Source organism: Bos grunniens, chromosome 6 (assembly GCF_055505025.1).
Source record: "Bos grunniens cultivar Pamir isolate PY7600 chromosome 6, Bosgru_T2T1.0, whole genome shotgun sequence".
Lineage (NCBI taxonomy): Eukaryota > Metazoa > Chordata > Mammalia > Artiodactyla > Bovidae > Bos > Bos grunniens.
In genome coordinates this window covers 34,543,285-34,561,688 of record NC_141170.1, presented here as the reverse complement: position 1 = coordinate 34,561,688, position 18,404 = coordinate 34,543,285, and the positions used below count along the sequence as shown (strand labels likewise).

Sequence of the window (18,404 nt, the reverse complement as noted above, 5' to 3'; positions counted from 1 at the left end):
ATTATAATGTACTATAGTATAGTATTAATAATACAGTATCAATCCTATAACACTATAGGATTATAGTCTATGGTCTATTATATCCTGGTAGATACAGTATAGGCCCACTCTGGAGGAAAAAACCCTGAGGCATGTATTGTAACTACCAGCTTCATTCCATTGTTCTACTCAGCTTTATCAAGTAAGTTTGATAAGAAGAAAACCATACAGTCATGGAAACCGAATGGAATTTAAAGGTATGGTCTGTCAACAGTGTCAGATGCTTGAGACAGATGAAAATGAATGATGATTAAGACGAAACTTGGGATTGGTCATTAGACATAGATGACTTGAGAGAGAAGTCTTATTTCACTGTAAAGGCAGAAGGCTGAGTGCAAGATAACAGGATTGAGTGGGTGTCGAGGAACTACAGATAAAGATTGTAGTTAGGATTGGCTACAGAATTTGTGGGGCCACCTGTTCATAAGTTATTAAGAATTTCAAAGCAGTGGCAGTGGACTGTTAAACCAAGCATGGGACCCAGTGCCAGTGCACAGTTCACGTGACCACAAGGCTGGCCCTGTTTGTAGTCCAGTTTTTGGCAACGCAGGGCAGACTGGATATGACAGTTTCTTTCCATCCTTTTAAACAATTCCTGGTACACATGATCACTTGACAAGCTGTAAGCAGCAGAGAAAAACATCAGCTCGTTTGGATTCAGTTATCAAAACAAACTCCTGTTCCTACAGATTATGAGGCAAAACAACTTGGTTTGGTTATTTGCATCAGGGCATATCTGGAAAGTCTACTAATTAAAAAGACAGCCAAGTTTAAAAGTCCAAGTTTTAAAACATGGGTATGACTCTTGTGATGACAAATAGTTTTAACAAACTCAGAGTCTTAAGGAACTTTAGAAAATTATCTAGTAGTGTCTCATTCTATATAGGAATCAATACAAAAAACATTTCTAAGATGTGACCATTCAACTTGTTTGCAAATTCCTAATGATAGCTGCCTCACTGATTTTTGAGGCAGCATAGTTCACTTTTGGTTAGCTCTCATTTTAAAGCATTTTTTCTGACTATTAAGTCTGAAACATTCTCCCTTTGACTTATACATATCCACTCCAAGACTATTGCCTGGAAATTCCCATGGACAGAGGAGCCTGGTAGGCTACAGTCCATGGGGTCGCAAAGAGTCGGACACGACTGAGCGACTTCAATCCGACTTTTGACTTTAAAACGACACATGGTTTTAAAAAGCCCATCAAATATTTAAAGACTATCACCATGTCCCAGTATCCCTCTGTCCTCTATAAATTATTGGTCCCGTTAGCTCTCTCCCCTCATCTTTGACTTTCTCTATCTTGCAATATAACCACAAATGATGAACATGTTATTATAGATATGATGGCATAATACATTACCTGGACTCTATATAAGAAAATACCACCTAGCAGAAATCTCTGGGAATGTATTAATGTGTTTTTCTTTTCTTTTTTTCCTCCAGAGACGAAAGGATTTCCTGTGACATCTTTAAAATAATTTTTTAAAAGTAGGGGGGAGGCTGGGGAATCCAAACTTTTTTTTCTCTATGGATGATATTGTGTCAGTTATCTAATGCTATGTAACAAACCACCCCTAAAACATGGTGATTATATCAATGACCACTTTATTTACTCACAATTCTGCATATCAGCAACTTGGATTCAATTCCATTGGGCAGTTCTTCTGCTAGCATCTTGATGTCATTTGTAGGACTATAACCAGCTGGTGGCTTGACTGGAGCTGGATGGTCTAAGTTGGCTTCATTCACACATCTGGTGCTGGTGGTCACCTGGGCCTGGCTGAACCATTCTCTTCATGTGGTCTCTAATCCTGAAGGGTTAGCCCACATTCTCTTATGTGAGAACTCAGAGCATTTAAAGAGAGAAGGATAGCTGCATGTCCTTGGGCTAGGAATTCTTAGTGATGAGAATTAAGTATGGCTCTCTTGGAGCTTTCATTATAGGAAAAACTGTGAATTGAATAAATAATCCCAAGTGTGATATATCTTATATACAGGGATTATTTTTCTTCCTTTAAAAAATTTAATTTGCATGCAATAAAATTAAATTTTTGTTGTATAGTTCTGTGAATTCTATCATCACCACAATCAAGATATAGAAAGTTCCATCACCTCCTTTCTTTTTAGTCAATTCTTCTCAGACACAGTCCCTTGCAACTACCGATCTGTTTTCCATTCCTATAGTTCAGCATTTTTGCAGAATGTCATATAAATGGTACCACAGTCCAGAATCTTCTAGGACTTATTTCTTTCACTCATTATAATGTCTAGATTCACGCAAGTGTTGTGTATTATAGTTCACTCTGCTTTATTTATATACTATCATATTTATATAGAATAGTATATAAATATGGGGGGAAATGTCACTATGTAGGGAGGTACCAGTTTGTTCATCCATTAACCAGCTTAAATATATTAGGATCATTTCCAGTTCTGGGCAAGTATTAAGCTACATAAATATTTGTACACAGATTTTTGTGTGAATATGTCTTTATTTCACTTTGGAAAAATATCTAGGAATGAAATTACTGGGTCAAATGATACATGTATGTCTAACTTTATAAGAAACTGTAAAACTCTTTTCACAGGTGGTCCTACCTTTTTACACCTCTACTATGAATGTCTGAGAGCTCTGGCTGCATCCTTGCCAGCACTTCATCTTATCTTTAAGTTTGTAGTGGTAACTCTGTGGTTATAATATGCATTTCCCTAATGATTAATGATGTTGAGTATTTTTTCATGTGCTATTTGCCATTCATGTAATCTAATTTGGCAAAATATACACTTAATTATTTTGACCATATTTTTATTGGGTTATTTGTTTTGACAGCTCTGTTCATATTCTAAATACAAGCCCTTTGTCAGATAAATGATATGCAAATATTTCATTTTGTTTTTCATTCCTTTAAAACCATCTTTTGCAGAGCAGAAGCCCATCAACTTTTGCTTCTGTGGACTGTACTTTTTTGTGTTATATCTGACACATTTTTGCCTAGCTTAAAATTACAGACCGTTTTCCTTCCAACTAACCTTGGAAGTTGTACAGTTACATATGCTGCCTTCTATTGCACTACTTGAGCCAGTCATAAATTCTTGTTTCAAAGTAACGGAAAATATTCTGTCTCTTGATGGTTGGTTGCAAGGTTCTAAGAGAAAAGCACATGAGCATGCAAATATCACTGTGGCCATCTTTGGAAATTATCATCTTCCAAAATGTAAATATGATGATTAACTCTAGTCTGACTTAATCTGAATATGCATGTTGCAATACAGAGTTAATCATTAAAAGATAAAATTTACTAAATTAGTAAAGAAAAAAATATGTATAATTCACAAAAAGAAAAACCATATTATTTAAGAAAGAATTTAAGGGAAGGAATTGGTTAAATAGGTTTTGTGAGAATTGAAAATGTCAGCAATGGATACAACTACTACGGGGAAGAGGACAGGATTATTAGAGCCTGGAAATCTAGAAGAGATACCCTGAAGAGAGGCAGAAAAAAAGTAGAGCCTGGGAACCAACCACAACCACTGGAAGAAAAGCCATTACTGAGGTGATAAACTGATGACCAGCAACCAAATGCCAATAGTCAAAGTCTCTTCTCCCTTTCTCCAGCTTTCCAGTCTCCTGCTAGTGTCCCCCTATTTGTGGAACCTAAGGGAAGCAAGATGATGAAGGACAAATAGGGTTTACAAAATTCTAGAATACAGAAGGATATCTAGATTTGACAAACAATGGTTTAATAATACCTGGCATACACAGAAATTTAAAAAGCAAACAAATTTTAAAAAGCAATAGAGAAAAACCATAGAACAAGCTAGACAAAAAATAAATCCCCCCAAAATAAAATGTCAGAAATAAATTAGTCATTATATTAAATGTAAGTAGCCCATAGTGTTCCACTTTAAAGACAAAGAATATCAAGTTGGATTACCCACACTTTATGCTGGAAATAAAGAAACACTCTCCTAAAAAACCTAAGAGTTGAAGAGGAACAACCCCTAATGAAAATTTTGAAATAAAGTGAGCTGAGTAATTTGGATTAACATTCTCACTTGGAAATATTTAGGAAAGTTGGACAAAATGTATTTGAAAAAGTATTGGATATCAGAAAGCTAAGTTAGTGAATAATTATCAGGCTAGTATCTGGGAGAAAACAGAAATTCATAAAGGAAATGAATTCTTCATCTGTGAGCACTTGTACCCTGGGAGCTTTCATAGATTTTCTAAAGGTCACCGAGAAGCTGAGCAAAGCTAAAACATTCAAAGGCTTCAAAGGCAGAATGTAGTACCAGCAAAGAGGTAGGGGCTCTGGCTCTGGTAACCCCAGTCCACAATACCAAGTTTGAAGAATTTCTGAACTAAGGATTAACAGGAAGTAAGGGTATTAGTACAGTCAGCTCAGCTCTGAGTCACATGGATGACTCAGAAAAATCCCAGTTCCTGAAATTGTGTCAAAAAGATCCTGAATTACTAGTGGCTAAGTGCGTACCAGAGCATATGAAAAGTCTTATGGAAGATGAACGTATCAATCATGTTAGGAATCAAACTGCAGTTGATCTTTGAACAACATGGGAATTAGGCACCAACCCACTGCACAGTTGAAAATCTGCCTATGAGGTTACAGTCTGTCCTCTATAACTGAGGTTCCATTTCCATGGATCATAAGAGATTGTAGTATGTATTTTGTGGAGGGACTAAAGAGCCTCTTGATGAGAGTGAAAGAGGAGAGTGAAAAAGCTGGCTTAAAAGTCAACATTCAAAAAACTACGATCATAGTCCTAGTTCTATCACTTCATGGCAAATAGATGGGGAAGAAGTGGAAATGGGGAAAAAACTTTATTTTCTTGGGACCAAAATCACTGTGGACAGTGACTGCAGCCATGAAATTAAAAGATGTTTGCTCCTTGGAAGAAAAGCTATTAAAAATCTAGACAGTGTATTAAAAGGCAGAGATATCACCTTGCCAAAAAGATCTGTATAGTTAAAGCTATGGCTTTTCCAGTAGTCATGTATGGATATGAGAGTTGGACCATAAAGAAGGCTAAGTGCTGAAGAATTGATGCTTTCGAATTGTGGTGCTGGAGATCTTGACAGTCCCTTGGGCAGCAAGGAAATCAAACCAGTCAATCCTAAAGGAAATCAACCATGAATATTCACTGGAAGGACTGATGCTGAAGCTTCAACACTTTGGCCACCTGATGTGAAGAGCCGACTCACTGGAAAAGACTGATGCTGGGAAAAAAAAAAAAGACTGATGCTGGGAAAGACTGAGGGCAGGTGGAGATGGGGCAACAGAGGATGAGTTGGCTGGATGGCATCACTGACTCAATGGATCCAAGTTTGAGCAAACTCCGGGAGACAATGAAGGAAAGGGAAGCCTGGTATGCTGCAGTCTGCATGCTAAGTTGCTTCACTTGTGTCCGACTCTGCGCAATCCTATGGACTTAGCCCATCAGGCTCCTCTGTCCATGGGATTCTTCAGGCAAGAATAATGGTGTGGGTTGCCATGCCCTTCTCCAGGGGATCTTCCCAACCCAGGGTCTCCTGCATTGTAGGCAATTCTTTACCATCTAAGCCACTAGAGAAGCCCATGCTGCAGTCTAAGGGGTTGCAAAGAGCCAGACATGACTTAGCGACTAAACAACAAGATATATTTAGTGAAAAAAGTCTGCATTTCATTAAAGTGGGCCCATTCAGTTCAAATGGTCTTGTTCAAGACCTACAAGCAGGTGTTCAAATATAATATTGGCATAAAGGTAAAGATAACCACACATACAAGAACACAAGATAATGAGAATTAGCAGAAACAAACATAGAGCATGCAGGAGAGCTTCAGATTTGGGAATTATTAAACACAGACTATTAAATAATAATGCTTTTCATTATTAGATGAAAGATATAAAATTGCAGCAGGACAATTAGAAACTGTGACATGCTAGGTTTGCATATTTGAAATTAGAAATTTGAGAACAAAAATACAAAGGGCTAAAAATAAGCAAGATGCATTACAAAACATAAGTCAGGAAGATTTGTTCCACCAAGTATCAAAAATAAAATATCAGCTATAGTGATGAAGACAGTATACCAGCACAGGGATAGAAAATGAACAAAAAATACAGCAAGATATGTATACATATACGGATATGACACGACTTTGGTGGCACTGCAGAAAAGAAGAGACTTCAGTAAATGGTGATGAGGCACTTCCTAGGATATAGAAAAGTAATTCCTCATACATTAAAAACTTAAAGTATGGAAGTCAAAACGAAAGCTTTAGAAGGTAATACAGAGGAGTATCTTTTGACTTTGTGGCTTCAGAGAACAATTTTTAAAAATTCACAAAAAACTCTAGCCTTAAAACAAAAAATTTGATACTTTCCAGTAAATAACCATTAAAAAATTCTTTATATCAAAGAACATCATAAAAGAGGGAAAGGCAAGCCAGAGTGGGAAAAAATATTTGCAGTTATATAGCCAACTAAGAGATGGGAATACCAGACCACCTGATCTGCCTCTTGAGAAACCTATATGCAGGTCAGGAAGCAACAGTTAGAACTGGACATGGAACGACAGACTGGTTCCAAACAGGAAAAGGAGTACCTCAAGGCTGTATATTGTCACCCTGCTTATTTAACTTCTATGCAGAGTACATCATGTGAAATACCAGGCTGGATGAAGCACAAGCTGGAATCAAGACTGCTGGGAGAAATATCAATAACCTCAGACATGCAGATGACACCACCCTTATGGCAGAAAGTGAAGAACTAAAGAGCCTCTTGATGAAAGTGAATGAGGAGAGTGAAAAAGTTGGCTTAAAGCTCAACATTCAGAAAACTAACATCATGGCATGCGGTTCTATCACTTTATGGCAAATAGATGGGGAAACGGGCAGACTTTATTTTTTTGCGCTCCAAAATCACTGAAGATGGTGATTGCAGCCATGAAATTAAAAGATGCTTGCTCCTTGGAAGAAAAGTTATGGCCAACCTAGACAGCATATTAAAAAGCAGAGACATTACTTTGCTAACAACGATCCGTCTAGTCAAGGCTATGATTTTTCCAGTTGTCATGTATGGATGTGAGAGTTGGATTATAAAGAAAGCTGAGCACTGAATAATTGATGCTTTTGAACTGTGGTGTTGGAGAAGACTTCTGAGAGTTCCCTGGACTGCAAGAAGATCCAACCAGTCCATCCTAAAGGAGATCAGTCCTGAGTGTTCATTGGAAGGACTGATGTTGAAGCTGAAACTCCAATACTTTGGCCATCTGATGTGAAGAACTAACTCAGTGGAAAAGACCTTGATGCTGGGAAAAACTGAAGGCGGGAGGAGAAGGGGACAAGAGAGGATGAAATGGTTGGATGGCATCACCAACTCAATGGACATAAGTTTGGGTAAACTCTGGGAGCTGGTGACAGACAGGGAGGCCTGGTGTGCTGCAGTCCATGGGGTTGCAAAGAGTCAGACGTGATTGAGCGACTGAACTGAACTGAGCCAACTAAGAACAGGATTTATAATGCTCTTTAATGAATCAAAGAAGAAAAAATCTGCCAACACAAGCAAAAAAATGGGCAAAAGAATTTAAAAGTCACTTCACAAAAAACAAAGAGTGGCCAGCAAACATATAAAAACGTACTCAATTTCACAAGTAACTAGGGAAATGCAGAGTAAAACTTCAATGAGATATAATTGCACATCCAAAAGATTGGCAAAATTAAAAAAACAAACAAACCTGTTAACACCAGAGTTGAGCAAAGTAGAAAAGCACAACATCTCTGTTGCTCAGGGAAAATTTTGTTTTAATCTCATAAAATTTAAGATGTAAATATCCTACAATCAAGGACTATTCCTAGGCATACATAGCTTAGTTGCACTAGGCGAAGGGATAGGCTACCCACTCCAGTATTCTTGGGCTTCCGTAGTGGCTCAGATGGTAAAGAATCTGCCTTGTAAGGCAGGAGACCTGGGTTTGAACCCTGAGTTGGGAAGATACACTGGAGAAGGGAATGGCTACCCACTCCAGTATTCTTGCCTGGGTAATTCCAAGGACAGAGGAGCCTGGCAGGCTACAAAAGACTCGGACATGACTGAACGATTTTCACACATAAAATAACGTTCACTGTGCAACTGTGATCCTCCTTCTGCGAAAACCCACTGTCCACAGTCAACAGAATGAATGAAGTGTTACATTAATGCAAAGGTAAATTATACATCATTGATGATGAATAAAGTTGTTACAAGCAACAACATGGATGAATCCTATGTTGAATGAAAGAAGAATCCCATCTTGAAGGAAAATATAGTATAATTCTATTTACATAAAATTAAAAAACCATCAAAAGTACAGTACTGTTTAGGTACAAACATAGGAGGTAACATTATAAATAAAAACAAAGACAGTTATCACAAAAGGGAGAATAGTGCTAATGTGAGGGGAAGCTGGTTGTGAATGGGAAGGGACTAAAAGGGGAGTTTCTGGGCTGCTGTCAATTTTGTATTGATTTGAGAGCTTGTTATACAACTAGTTACTTTAAAATTATTCCCAAAATTGTGTATTTGTATTTTATGTACTCTCTTGAATATGTATATACACACAAATGTGTATATATATGAATACATATATATTTCTTAAATAAAGAAAGCTAAGACATGGCAAGAAAAACAAATTATCGACTGGTTACTTACTGGGACACCCAAGACTGCAACTTCCTGATTTATGTTTTGAATTTGTTAGAAGTAAAATAGTTAAAGCAATACCTAATGACTGTATACTAAATGGTTATGTATTTACAATCATAATGAAATTTCTGATAATATTTACTGCAGTTGAAAGGTATTAGGTAAAGAGATTTTTCTCCCCCCTTAAGATCTCACTTTACAATTACAAAATAGTGAACTCTAAACACTGCTAACATTTTTTTATGCCTTATCACTGGCGCCATCAGGGTGTATCATATTACACAAAAAATAAAAATACACATCTATATCCAAGTTCTACCCTTGGGACAATTTAAAGGAACTTATAAGTTAGTAACATACTGCTCTGAACTCTATAAAGTAATGAATGGGCTTTAGAAATCCCTGACCAGCAGTCTGGGATTTACCAGATCTTCCCCCTCAATTGTTTTAACAGTTTCCAGGAGCCAAAAGCACTTGGAAGTAATGTCCCTCCACATCCAGTGAGTGCTGTATCTCCATGACTGCACAACTTGAAAACTAGGAAACACCAAAGCAATACTACTCATAAAATGAATAGTAAAACTGGAATCTCCAGAGTCAACTTCAGAACAGGATTTACAAAGATAATGTCAAATTTCTTGATTTATTTTTAATAAGTAAAAAATCACTCAGTGGTACTGTACAAAATCAAATCATTAATTTTTGCACCTGGTATTTCAATCACCAGCAGTGATCTCATGGTACAGAAATAAAACAGACAATGAAAAAAAAACTGTCATTAAATTCATGCTGGCTTTCCAGTTTAGCAGAACTAAATAGAAGAAATAAACGGCAATACTGTTACCCATAGGAAAAAAAAAAGCAATGACAAAATGGTTTCACATTTAATCATAAAATGAACTTAATCTTTGTTGATTCTGTTTAAATCTGCTAAAGCACTGATCTCCAGAAATAAGAACTGATAGCCAGGTTCTGTTCTAAATTTACTTCTGAAGAGATGTAGAGATTTATATAGAGTAAGTAAGATACTAGATCATAGTTGAGAATTATTGAATGGCTACTGAGAAAGTATCAGTTGCTGTCGTAGAGTACAAAACAAAAAAGTGGAACAGACTTCTTATAGGAAAGTTCTTTTATTAGTGCTAGCCTCTAATGTTCCAAGCCACAGAGCTTTGATATTCCTGAATTCACTTTTAAGTAATATTAATTTTAAGCACTGTGTTTGCAATATACATGAAGTGAGAGGGAAGGATATGATGAACCAAAATTAATTGCTTATTTCAAAGGTAGTCAGTTCCTGTAGACTCATCCTGTCCACTTATCCTTGCCTCCAATGCAGATTACCCTTTAATCATACAAATTCAACCTCCATTCCTCCATGGGATGATGCTTTTACAAAAGAATGAAACAATATGCCTGGTTGACTAAACTACATACAGATGGAATAAAAGGAAAGTTAAGGAGGGAATAGAAAAAGATATCAAATTGTATTAATACTGATGTGAATCAGTTTTTAATTTATCAAAGTACTTATTAATGGTCTGAACAGAAAAATAGAGGAAAAGCAGCTAGAAGGAAATGACATTCTGTGGTTACGAAATGCCAATTGCTTTAGGACACATATCACTGGAAGTAAATGAAACACCTGCTGTTTTCACTGAGTTTACAGTGTTGAGTATACTTTATGTTATTTTAATGAAAGCATTTCTATGAATACCTGCAATAGCTCCTAGCAGAAAACAGAACGTTTCTATCAATAAAGATCTAAAAAAATAAATTTTTATCTTTGTCAACTCCCTTTCTGGGAATGTGGAATTAAATAATACATTTCCTTTAAAAAAAAAAAATTGTTTTTCTGTCCATTTGTTTGCTGGAAGAAAAAAAAAATCAAGACTCAACTAGTGATAATTTTTTAATTTCTACTCTTCATCAACTTCTAAGGACACTCCATTTACAAAACTTTTTAGTCTTATATACTATGACAGTTAGGTTTAGAGTTCCAAATAAATAAAACAGCCACATTAGAAGGCATACTGATGAATCAAATGACCAACCATATTTATCTGTTTGCATTTGTGGATTCTCTAAGAGGGCTGTCAAGAGTTCATACAGTATTGTTAACATTTAGTTCCGGTTAACACCTGTCATCATGACTTATGACACTGATGCTGTCAACAAAGATCCTGATTTTGGAGAGACAGTGATATAGCAAACTCTGGTAAAATGAGCAGAGGTAACATTTGTACAATTCTAAATGTCTACTCTTTATCCACTGCTACTATCCCCCCACCTACATTGATGTTAAATTCAAAGCCTCATCTTGAAAGGTGCAGGGAGCCAAATACTATTTGAAGAGAAAAATGGGCCTCAAATACTAAACAACAACAACAACAATTTATAAAATGAGATTAAATGTTTTGGATAATTACATTTGTAACTTTCAATTTCTTGATGTTTTAGCTCTTCTAGTCTTGGGTATGTAATTTTTCCTTCGTTTCATCCAAAGAAGTCAATATACAATTTTTTGGTAAGCATTATAAAATGGCATTCCAGTTCAAAGTTGCTTGTGATCACATCCACATATGAAGCACAACATGAGTGTATATACTATGCTTCAAAATCCTTTACAATTCTTCACTGTACTTCCTTTTTTTTACTGATGGTTCCCTTAAATTAAGGCTTTATCAAAGAGAAATCCATAGCATTTTGAGCTGACTTTTTTAGTTCCTGAATTAAGTGCATTCTTTCCAAAATCAAGTAGTCTTAAATTTAAGACAACTTCTGTTCATCAGTGTCATGACTAAAGTAGTATCTTACTGGAGGTCCAGGTAAATCTTCGTCTCCATCAACATCTGGAGCAAATGACACAGTAAGATCCACATATCTCTTTTCAGCAGAAGGTTTCACAAGTTTATGCATTCTAAGAAAAATAAACAAGGACAAATAATTTGGTAAAGTCTGTAAAATTAAAAGAGTGATTCAATGATTATGTTGTCCAAAGAATCTGATCTTGTTTAAATTTACTTTTAAATGTAGTAATTCATCTGCTTTCATATAATTAAGGAAATGAATGATTTACCTAACAATTTTTACCTCTGTTGGTAATGATAAAGAATACAGACCACTTATTAAAAAACACCACCCCCCCGAAAAAAACCACATAGCAAAAAAACCCAAAATGTAAGCAATGCTTTTAAAAAATGAATATATAGATGGGAAATACAGATTCCTGCTCTTGTGAATGAAGCTTATTAGTGGGGGGAGATGATAATATAGTGATTATTAGTGACAAATGTTATGAGAAAGGGAACAAGTAGAGCAGAATAAAGGGGATTAGGAGTGCTAGGCTGGGAGATTGGACAGGATATAGTATTAGATGGGGTTCAGAGGGGCCTCTTTAGGAAGTGCAAAGACCAGAGGTGAGAGTTAGTCAGATGGCCATCTCAGAAAGAGTTGTAAGCAAAGGGAAAAACTAGATCAAAGGTCCCATGCTGGAGAATGGAATGTTCAAGGAAAAGGAGGGAGTTCACTGTAACTGGAATATTGTGAACAAGGACAGAGAAGTATGAAAGGAACTCAGAGGAGTAAGTGGGAACCAGATACTTTAGGGCCTTGCAGACCACTGTAAAGACTGGCTGATTTTGCTCCCTCCGTTCCTTTTTCTCTCTGCTCAAATGTCAGCTTATCAAATCAAAATATGACAGGCAGAGGGATTACCAAGATTATCTAACATACTAATATACTGTAGCAATTTAACACACCTTTATTCTGCTTTATTTTTCCATAGCACTTACCACCATCTGATATTCATGTCCCTCCTCAAGAAGGGTAGGGACTTTGCTTCACTCACTGCTGTATCCCTAATGCTCACAAAAGTACCTGGGATATAGTAGGCACTCTTCGAAAAAATATGCTGAATAAATGAATGACAATGACAATTGGCATTTTTTTTAATACTTCAGTTTCACCAGCCTAATCCTCAGTGCTTGCACATAAGAGGTGGATCTGCTTTTACTTAGTATATTGATCAAATCAGGTTTCTAAGCCCATTAGTTTCAAAGCTGACTCAGAACTACAAGAAATTCACAAGAATATTGTAATCCTATAAATCTCACTGGGAAGGTAGCCTATGAAGCTTGGTACATTCACTGTCTTTATTTCTGTCATTAGATAAGAGTAAATCATGTATTTTTACCTGAACTTCAATAATCTCTACACTTAATTTTCTAGTGTACATCCAACTTATATTTCAATTTCTAAGAATCTCTTGCATACAATGTTTGGTACTTACGTTAACTTCAATCTTTTTGCATGACCAGGCACTATAGGAACATAGAGCATTTTGACTCCCTGGACCACCATTGTTGGCTCAATTCCATACTTCTCCTAAAAATGAATATCAAAAAGAAAAACAATCAAAGCTCCATCCAAATAGAAAATGGTTGTGACAATGTTTTACAACCAGTAAAAAGAAAGCAAATTTGTGATAAATAGTATTTATAAAAACCTCCAAGAGTCGGACATGACTAAACACTAATGAGATCATGTATAAAAACTAACAGACTCAAAGCAACTAATGAATAATTGTCTCACTTTGACTGCATTTATGAAGTCCAAGAGGGTGAAATCTTCTTTTCCATGTATAGTCCATCTGTCCCAAATTGTAAATGATATTCCATTTCTGTTGTAGAAAAATATTCAGAACAAAAACATTCACATTTTCTTCCCTTGAGTAATAATAAAAAAAACCCCAGAAATCCACTATTTGTGATTTAACTAGATATTAATGTGTGAGTAAAAAAAAGGAAAATATAACTTAAAATATTCCAAAATCTTACTTCCCCAGTATACTACACAGGTAACCATTTTTATCAGTACCTTGTTATCTTTCCAATGTCTCATTATAAACCAGTATGTCTTAGCAAGAGAGTTTGGTTCTCAATAGCTGCATAAGTTTCACTGTGTGGATGTTTCAGTCTCCTATCATTGGACACTTAGGTTGTTCTAATCTTCGGCTATGATAAACAATGCCAGAATGAACATCCTATACGTGTATCATTTGAAATGAGTGAAACCCATGCAAGTTTGAAATATAGTGCTGTATATGTTTTAATATGGGTATTTTATATTCTCATCAATGATGTATGAGAGTAAAGCTTTCTCACACTATTGCCAAGATGGTAATTTTCAAATTTTTTGCTGTTACCAGTTTAAACTGTAAAAAATGAAAGTCCCAGGGAATTGTTCTGCTTTGTCATACAGCTTTTGGAACTAGATGCTTATTCTCATTATCCATTAGTCAGACACTAAGGGTGGCTTCTAATTCATCCGAGTTAGGCAAACATAGATGAAACATAAGAAAGTACAATGCTGAATAGTGTGGCAGATTAATAGTGTGCTGACTATACTATGGCTAGTTTAGTCAGAAATGCTTCATGCCAGATGCATAAGAATGAAACTGGACTTCTATCTTCCACCATACACAAAAATTATCGATTATCAGAATGAATCAAACACCTGAATTAAGACCTAAAACCATAAAATTCCTAGAAGAAACCTTAGGTGGTAAGCTCCTTGACACTAGGTTTTGGTGATGAGTTTTTAGATTTGACAGCAAAAGTAAAGGTGACAAAATAAAAATAAACAAGTGGGACTGTATCAAACTCAAAATCCACAAAGGAAAAAAAAAATCAACAAAATGAAAAGGCAACCAACTAAATGGGAGAAAATATTTGCAAATCATATATCTGATAAGGATTTAATACACAAAATATATAACACACTCAGACAACTCAACAGCAAAAAATACATACAATCCAATAACAAAATGGGCAAATGACCTGAACAGTTTTCCAGAGCAAACATACAGATTGCCAATAGGTAGATAAAAAAGACGCTCATTATTACTACCAGAGAAATACAAATCAAAGCCACATTGAGGTATCATCACACACCTGTTAGGATGGTTATCATCAAAAAAAACAAAAGGTAGCAAATGCTGGCAAGGATGTGAAGCAATTCAACCTCTTGTACATTTCTAGCGGGAATGTAAAATGATACAGCCACTACGGAATGCAGTATTTAGGTTCTTCAAAAACAACAAAAATAGAAATACCATATGATCTAGCAAATCCACTTCTGGGTATTTATCCAAAGAAGATGCCAACACTAACTTGAAAAGGTATCTGTACTCCCATGTTCACTGAAGCTTTGTTTATATAATAGCCAAGACATGGAATCAATCTAAGTGTCCATTTTGGAGGAATCAATAAAAAAAGTATGGTGTCATATACAATGAAGTATTATTCAGCCGTAAAAAGAATGAAATCCTGCCTTTTGCAACAACAGAGATGGACCTTGAAGACATACTAAATAAGTCTGACAGAGAAAGACGGATACCTTATCACCTTATGTATATGTGGAATTTAAAACAAACAAACCATCTCTCTTCCCCAGAAAACTCAATCAACTAACTAGAAAAAAACCAAAAAACCACAAGCTCATAGAAAGAGGCAGGTGGTGAGGGTGAACAAAATGGATAAAGGGAATCAAAAGGTACAAACTTTTGGTTGTAAGGTAAGTCATGGATATATATAATGTGCAGCACAGTGACTATAGTTAATACTGTATTGCATATTTGAAAATTGCTGGGTGAGTAAATCCTGAATGTTCTCATCATAAGAAAAATTCTGTAACTATGTTTGATAACGGATGGTGACTGAACTTATTGTGGTAATCATTTCACAACATATACAGGTGTCGAATCATTGTGTTGTACACCTGAAAGTAAATTAATGTTGCATGTCAATTATATAATTTAAAAAAAAAGGAAAAAAATGCTACATGAAGATGGGGTTATGACCTTGTCTTGAAGTGATAGAAAAGATATGTGTGTGTAGAGAGGAAAAGGAGTGATGAAGCTATTATTTTTCCCTTTTAAAAAGTAAAAAAAAAAAAAAAAAACTATTTCATTCTCATTATGCAAGAGAAGCAGATCTTCATGCATACCTGATTTCAGTTTTTCTTACTTCAGATGTCTCTGTAAACACTATGATCGGAATGGCTAAGTTAAGGAAACAATTTTTGTAAGCTTCAAATGGATAGTCACCAGCTACTTTGATCATCTCCAATGCAACCTAGGTAAAAGAAGGTGATCTGATTATATAATAGCCTAAAACTAACTATGACTTTAATTGCACGTATATAATTTTCCTGACTTCTTCTCAAGAATTTCTGTGTAGAGAATAAAAGTAGTTATTAGACTAGAGTAATAAAAATTTCTGTAAGTCTAATTAATCTGACCATGTAATCTTCCTATTTTGAAAGCAGACACCAGCACTCAAGAAATACAGCTGTCTGAAATCATTTAATAATAGGAACAATAACTATATAGCGTCTATGAGTAACACTAAAGTATAATAACTAGCATGGTCCTAAAGATTCTAAATTGTTAAGGAATTGTTAAGAAAAGACTAAATCAAAAGAAATCCAAATCACTATTGAGAACAGCATTTTTTTAAGGCAAAGAACTAAAATCTAATATTATCAAAGTGCAAAGTCTAGGATAGTTCATTTTATTCAAGAAAAATAAGGCACATGGATTGTATGGAGGATACAAAGATGATTAAGAGGATTATTGCTTGTAAGAAAAATTATACTCTAACTCAAAGGAGCTTATTTAAAAATGTTTGCATTATCTGTAAAAGTTCAAAATACAAGATTACTGTATTTGCAGAAATACCTTACAATTTTAAATTATAAGGTCAATAAGTATCCTTCCTTCTCTAAGATCTCCGAGTGAATGGTTTAGGGGTGGTATAATAGGGAAGACAGGAAAGAAGTAATGATATAGCAACATTTTCACAGAATAATAATCTCACCAAGCCAGAGACTGCAGCAGTAGATGTTGCTATAGCAGGTATAATTCTACCTGCTATGCGCTTTGTTTTCAAACGGTCAGCGGGTTCAATACTATACATTTTGGCACGAAGATTTGATGCAGCTGTGATGAAATCTATGTGTCCATTATGATCATCATCTTTTTCAAATGAAAGCACTGCCATCTGAAGGTCACCTGATGATAACCAGAAAAACAAAGTTTGCTAGTAAGTAATAAAGGCTTTACTAAGTAAAAAGCAATGTGGGCTCACTACTGTTGAAGAATCTTTTCTGTGTTTTGTTTAGCTTTGTAAGTAACTGAAAAATACCAAAAAAGAAAAAAAGAAAGAAAAGTCAGAGAACTTAAGTTATTGAAGGACATGAAAATGATGGCTTTAATACCCCTAAATTAGAGAAATTTTGATATTATAAAACTTTTCTAAAAAATATAAAAATAAAGCCGTGGCAGATTCATGTCAATGTATGATGAAACCAATACAATATTGTATAGTAATTAGCCTCCAAAAAAATAAATAAATAAAGTGGAAAAAAAAAAAGGCCATGTACATTTACTATTAAGCAGTTTACAATAAAAAAGTCAACACTGGCTACTGTTCAAAAACCGATTCCCTAAGTACTACTCTGAAAAATTTTACCTCTGATAACTAAGCATAGAGTCAACTGGTCAAATAAAAACAAGTATTTTGGGGGAAGTTTTTAAGATTAATTTGTGGTTCCCCAAATCATTCTGCAGACAGGTGTAGCTTGATCTGTGATGAAATAAAAAGTAAGAAATGGTAATAAGTTTTTTCTAGAATTCCAATTATTAACTTAGGATATCAACTGTTTACTTGCAAAATAAATAGTTGGCTGTAAATCACATAGTTGTGTTTGACTCTTTGCGACCCCATGAACTGTAGCTCACAGACTCTGTACATGGGATTCTTCAGGCAAGAACACTGAAGTGGGTTACCATTCTCTTCTCCAGGGTAACTTCCCAACACAGGGATTGAACCCGGGTCTTCCGCATTGCAGGGAGATTCTTTTACTGTCTGAGCCCACCAGGGACGCCCTAAATAGTTGGCTAATCTAGGGTTTTTTCTTGAATTTTACTGGTCTTTATGTAAAATCTCCGAAGTTTGGAAACTGCTGATTTATGTAGTTAAAGGATACTGAGGAGGTCTCAAAACAAGCTAGTACAGATCTGTTTTTCAGTAATTAAAAGTTCAGTTTTTTATATTTAAGATCATTTAGCAAGGGTGTACAAAGGTCAGATTTATATTACCTGTGTATAATTATGGAAGCCAAGAAGAAATCTGTCTATAATTTTTTTATCCTAAAGTGATTTAACTGGGTCTATGGGGTCGCACAGAGTCAGACATGACTGAAGCGACTTAGCAGCAGCAGCAGCAGGTTTAGTCTGGCTTCTCTGGTATCTCAGCCGGTCAAGCATCTGCCTGCAATGCAGGAGAGCTGGGTCCGATCTCTGGGTTAGGACATCCCCTGCAGGAGGGCATGGCAACCCACTCCAGTATTCTTGCGTGGGGAATCCGCACGAAGAGAGGAGCCTGGTGGGCTGCAGTCCATGGAGTTGCAAAAGTTGGACGTGACTGAGCAACTAAGCACGCACACACACATGCAGGGTTAGTCTCCACAAGGACTCCATTTTTCATTCATTATGCTAGCGGTAAGTTATAAAGCAATGACATAACAGAATCTCAAGGATTAAAAGAATCAGAACAACAAAAACAAAGCAGACGTACATATCAGCCTTTAAGAGTAAGGAAATGGTGGAGAAA

At 35.7% G+C, this 18,404-nt stretch overlaps 2 protein-coding genes across 4 annotated transcripts in view; one reads left to right on the top strand and one right to left on the bottom strand.

Annotated features, from left to right (window-relative positions):
• STAP1 (signal transducing adaptor family member 1) overlaps positions 1–2,848 on the top strand; it is a 30,399-nt gene extending 27,551 nt beyond the window's left edge. For 2 of the 3 annotated variants that reach the window (XM_086405584.1, XM_086405585.1), the window contains one exon: positions 1,489–2,517. In XM_086405584.1, the coding sequence (XP_086261710.1) occupies positions 1,489–1,523 (35 nt within the window). In that variant the 3' untranslated portion in view covers positions 1,524–2,517. Of the gene's footprint in view, positions 1–1,488; positions 2,518–2,633 lie in introns of those variants that run through there. The other variant, XM_086405586.1, reaches the window with a different exon arrangement.
• A 6,503-nt stretch (positions 2,849–9,351) lies between these two features.
• Positions 9,352–18,404, bottom strand: part of UBA6 (ubiquitin like modifier activating enzyme 6) — an 87,277-nt gene continuing 78,224 nt past the window's right edge. The window contains exons 29-33 of the mRNA XM_086405579.1: positions 16,608–16,801; positions 15,736–15,863; positions 13,321–13,408; positions 13,019–13,113; positions 9,352–11,647 (exon numbers count right to left, since the gene is read on the bottom strand). Of these exons, the coding sequence (XP_086261705.1) occupies positions 11,497–11,647; positions 13,019–13,113; positions 13,321–13,408; positions 15,736–15,863; positions 16,608–16,801 (656 nt within the window). The 3' untranslated portion in view covers positions 9,352–11,496. The remainder of the gene's footprint in view (positions 11,648–13,018; positions 13,114–13,320; positions 13,409–15,735; positions 15,864–16,607; positions 16,802–18,404) is intronic.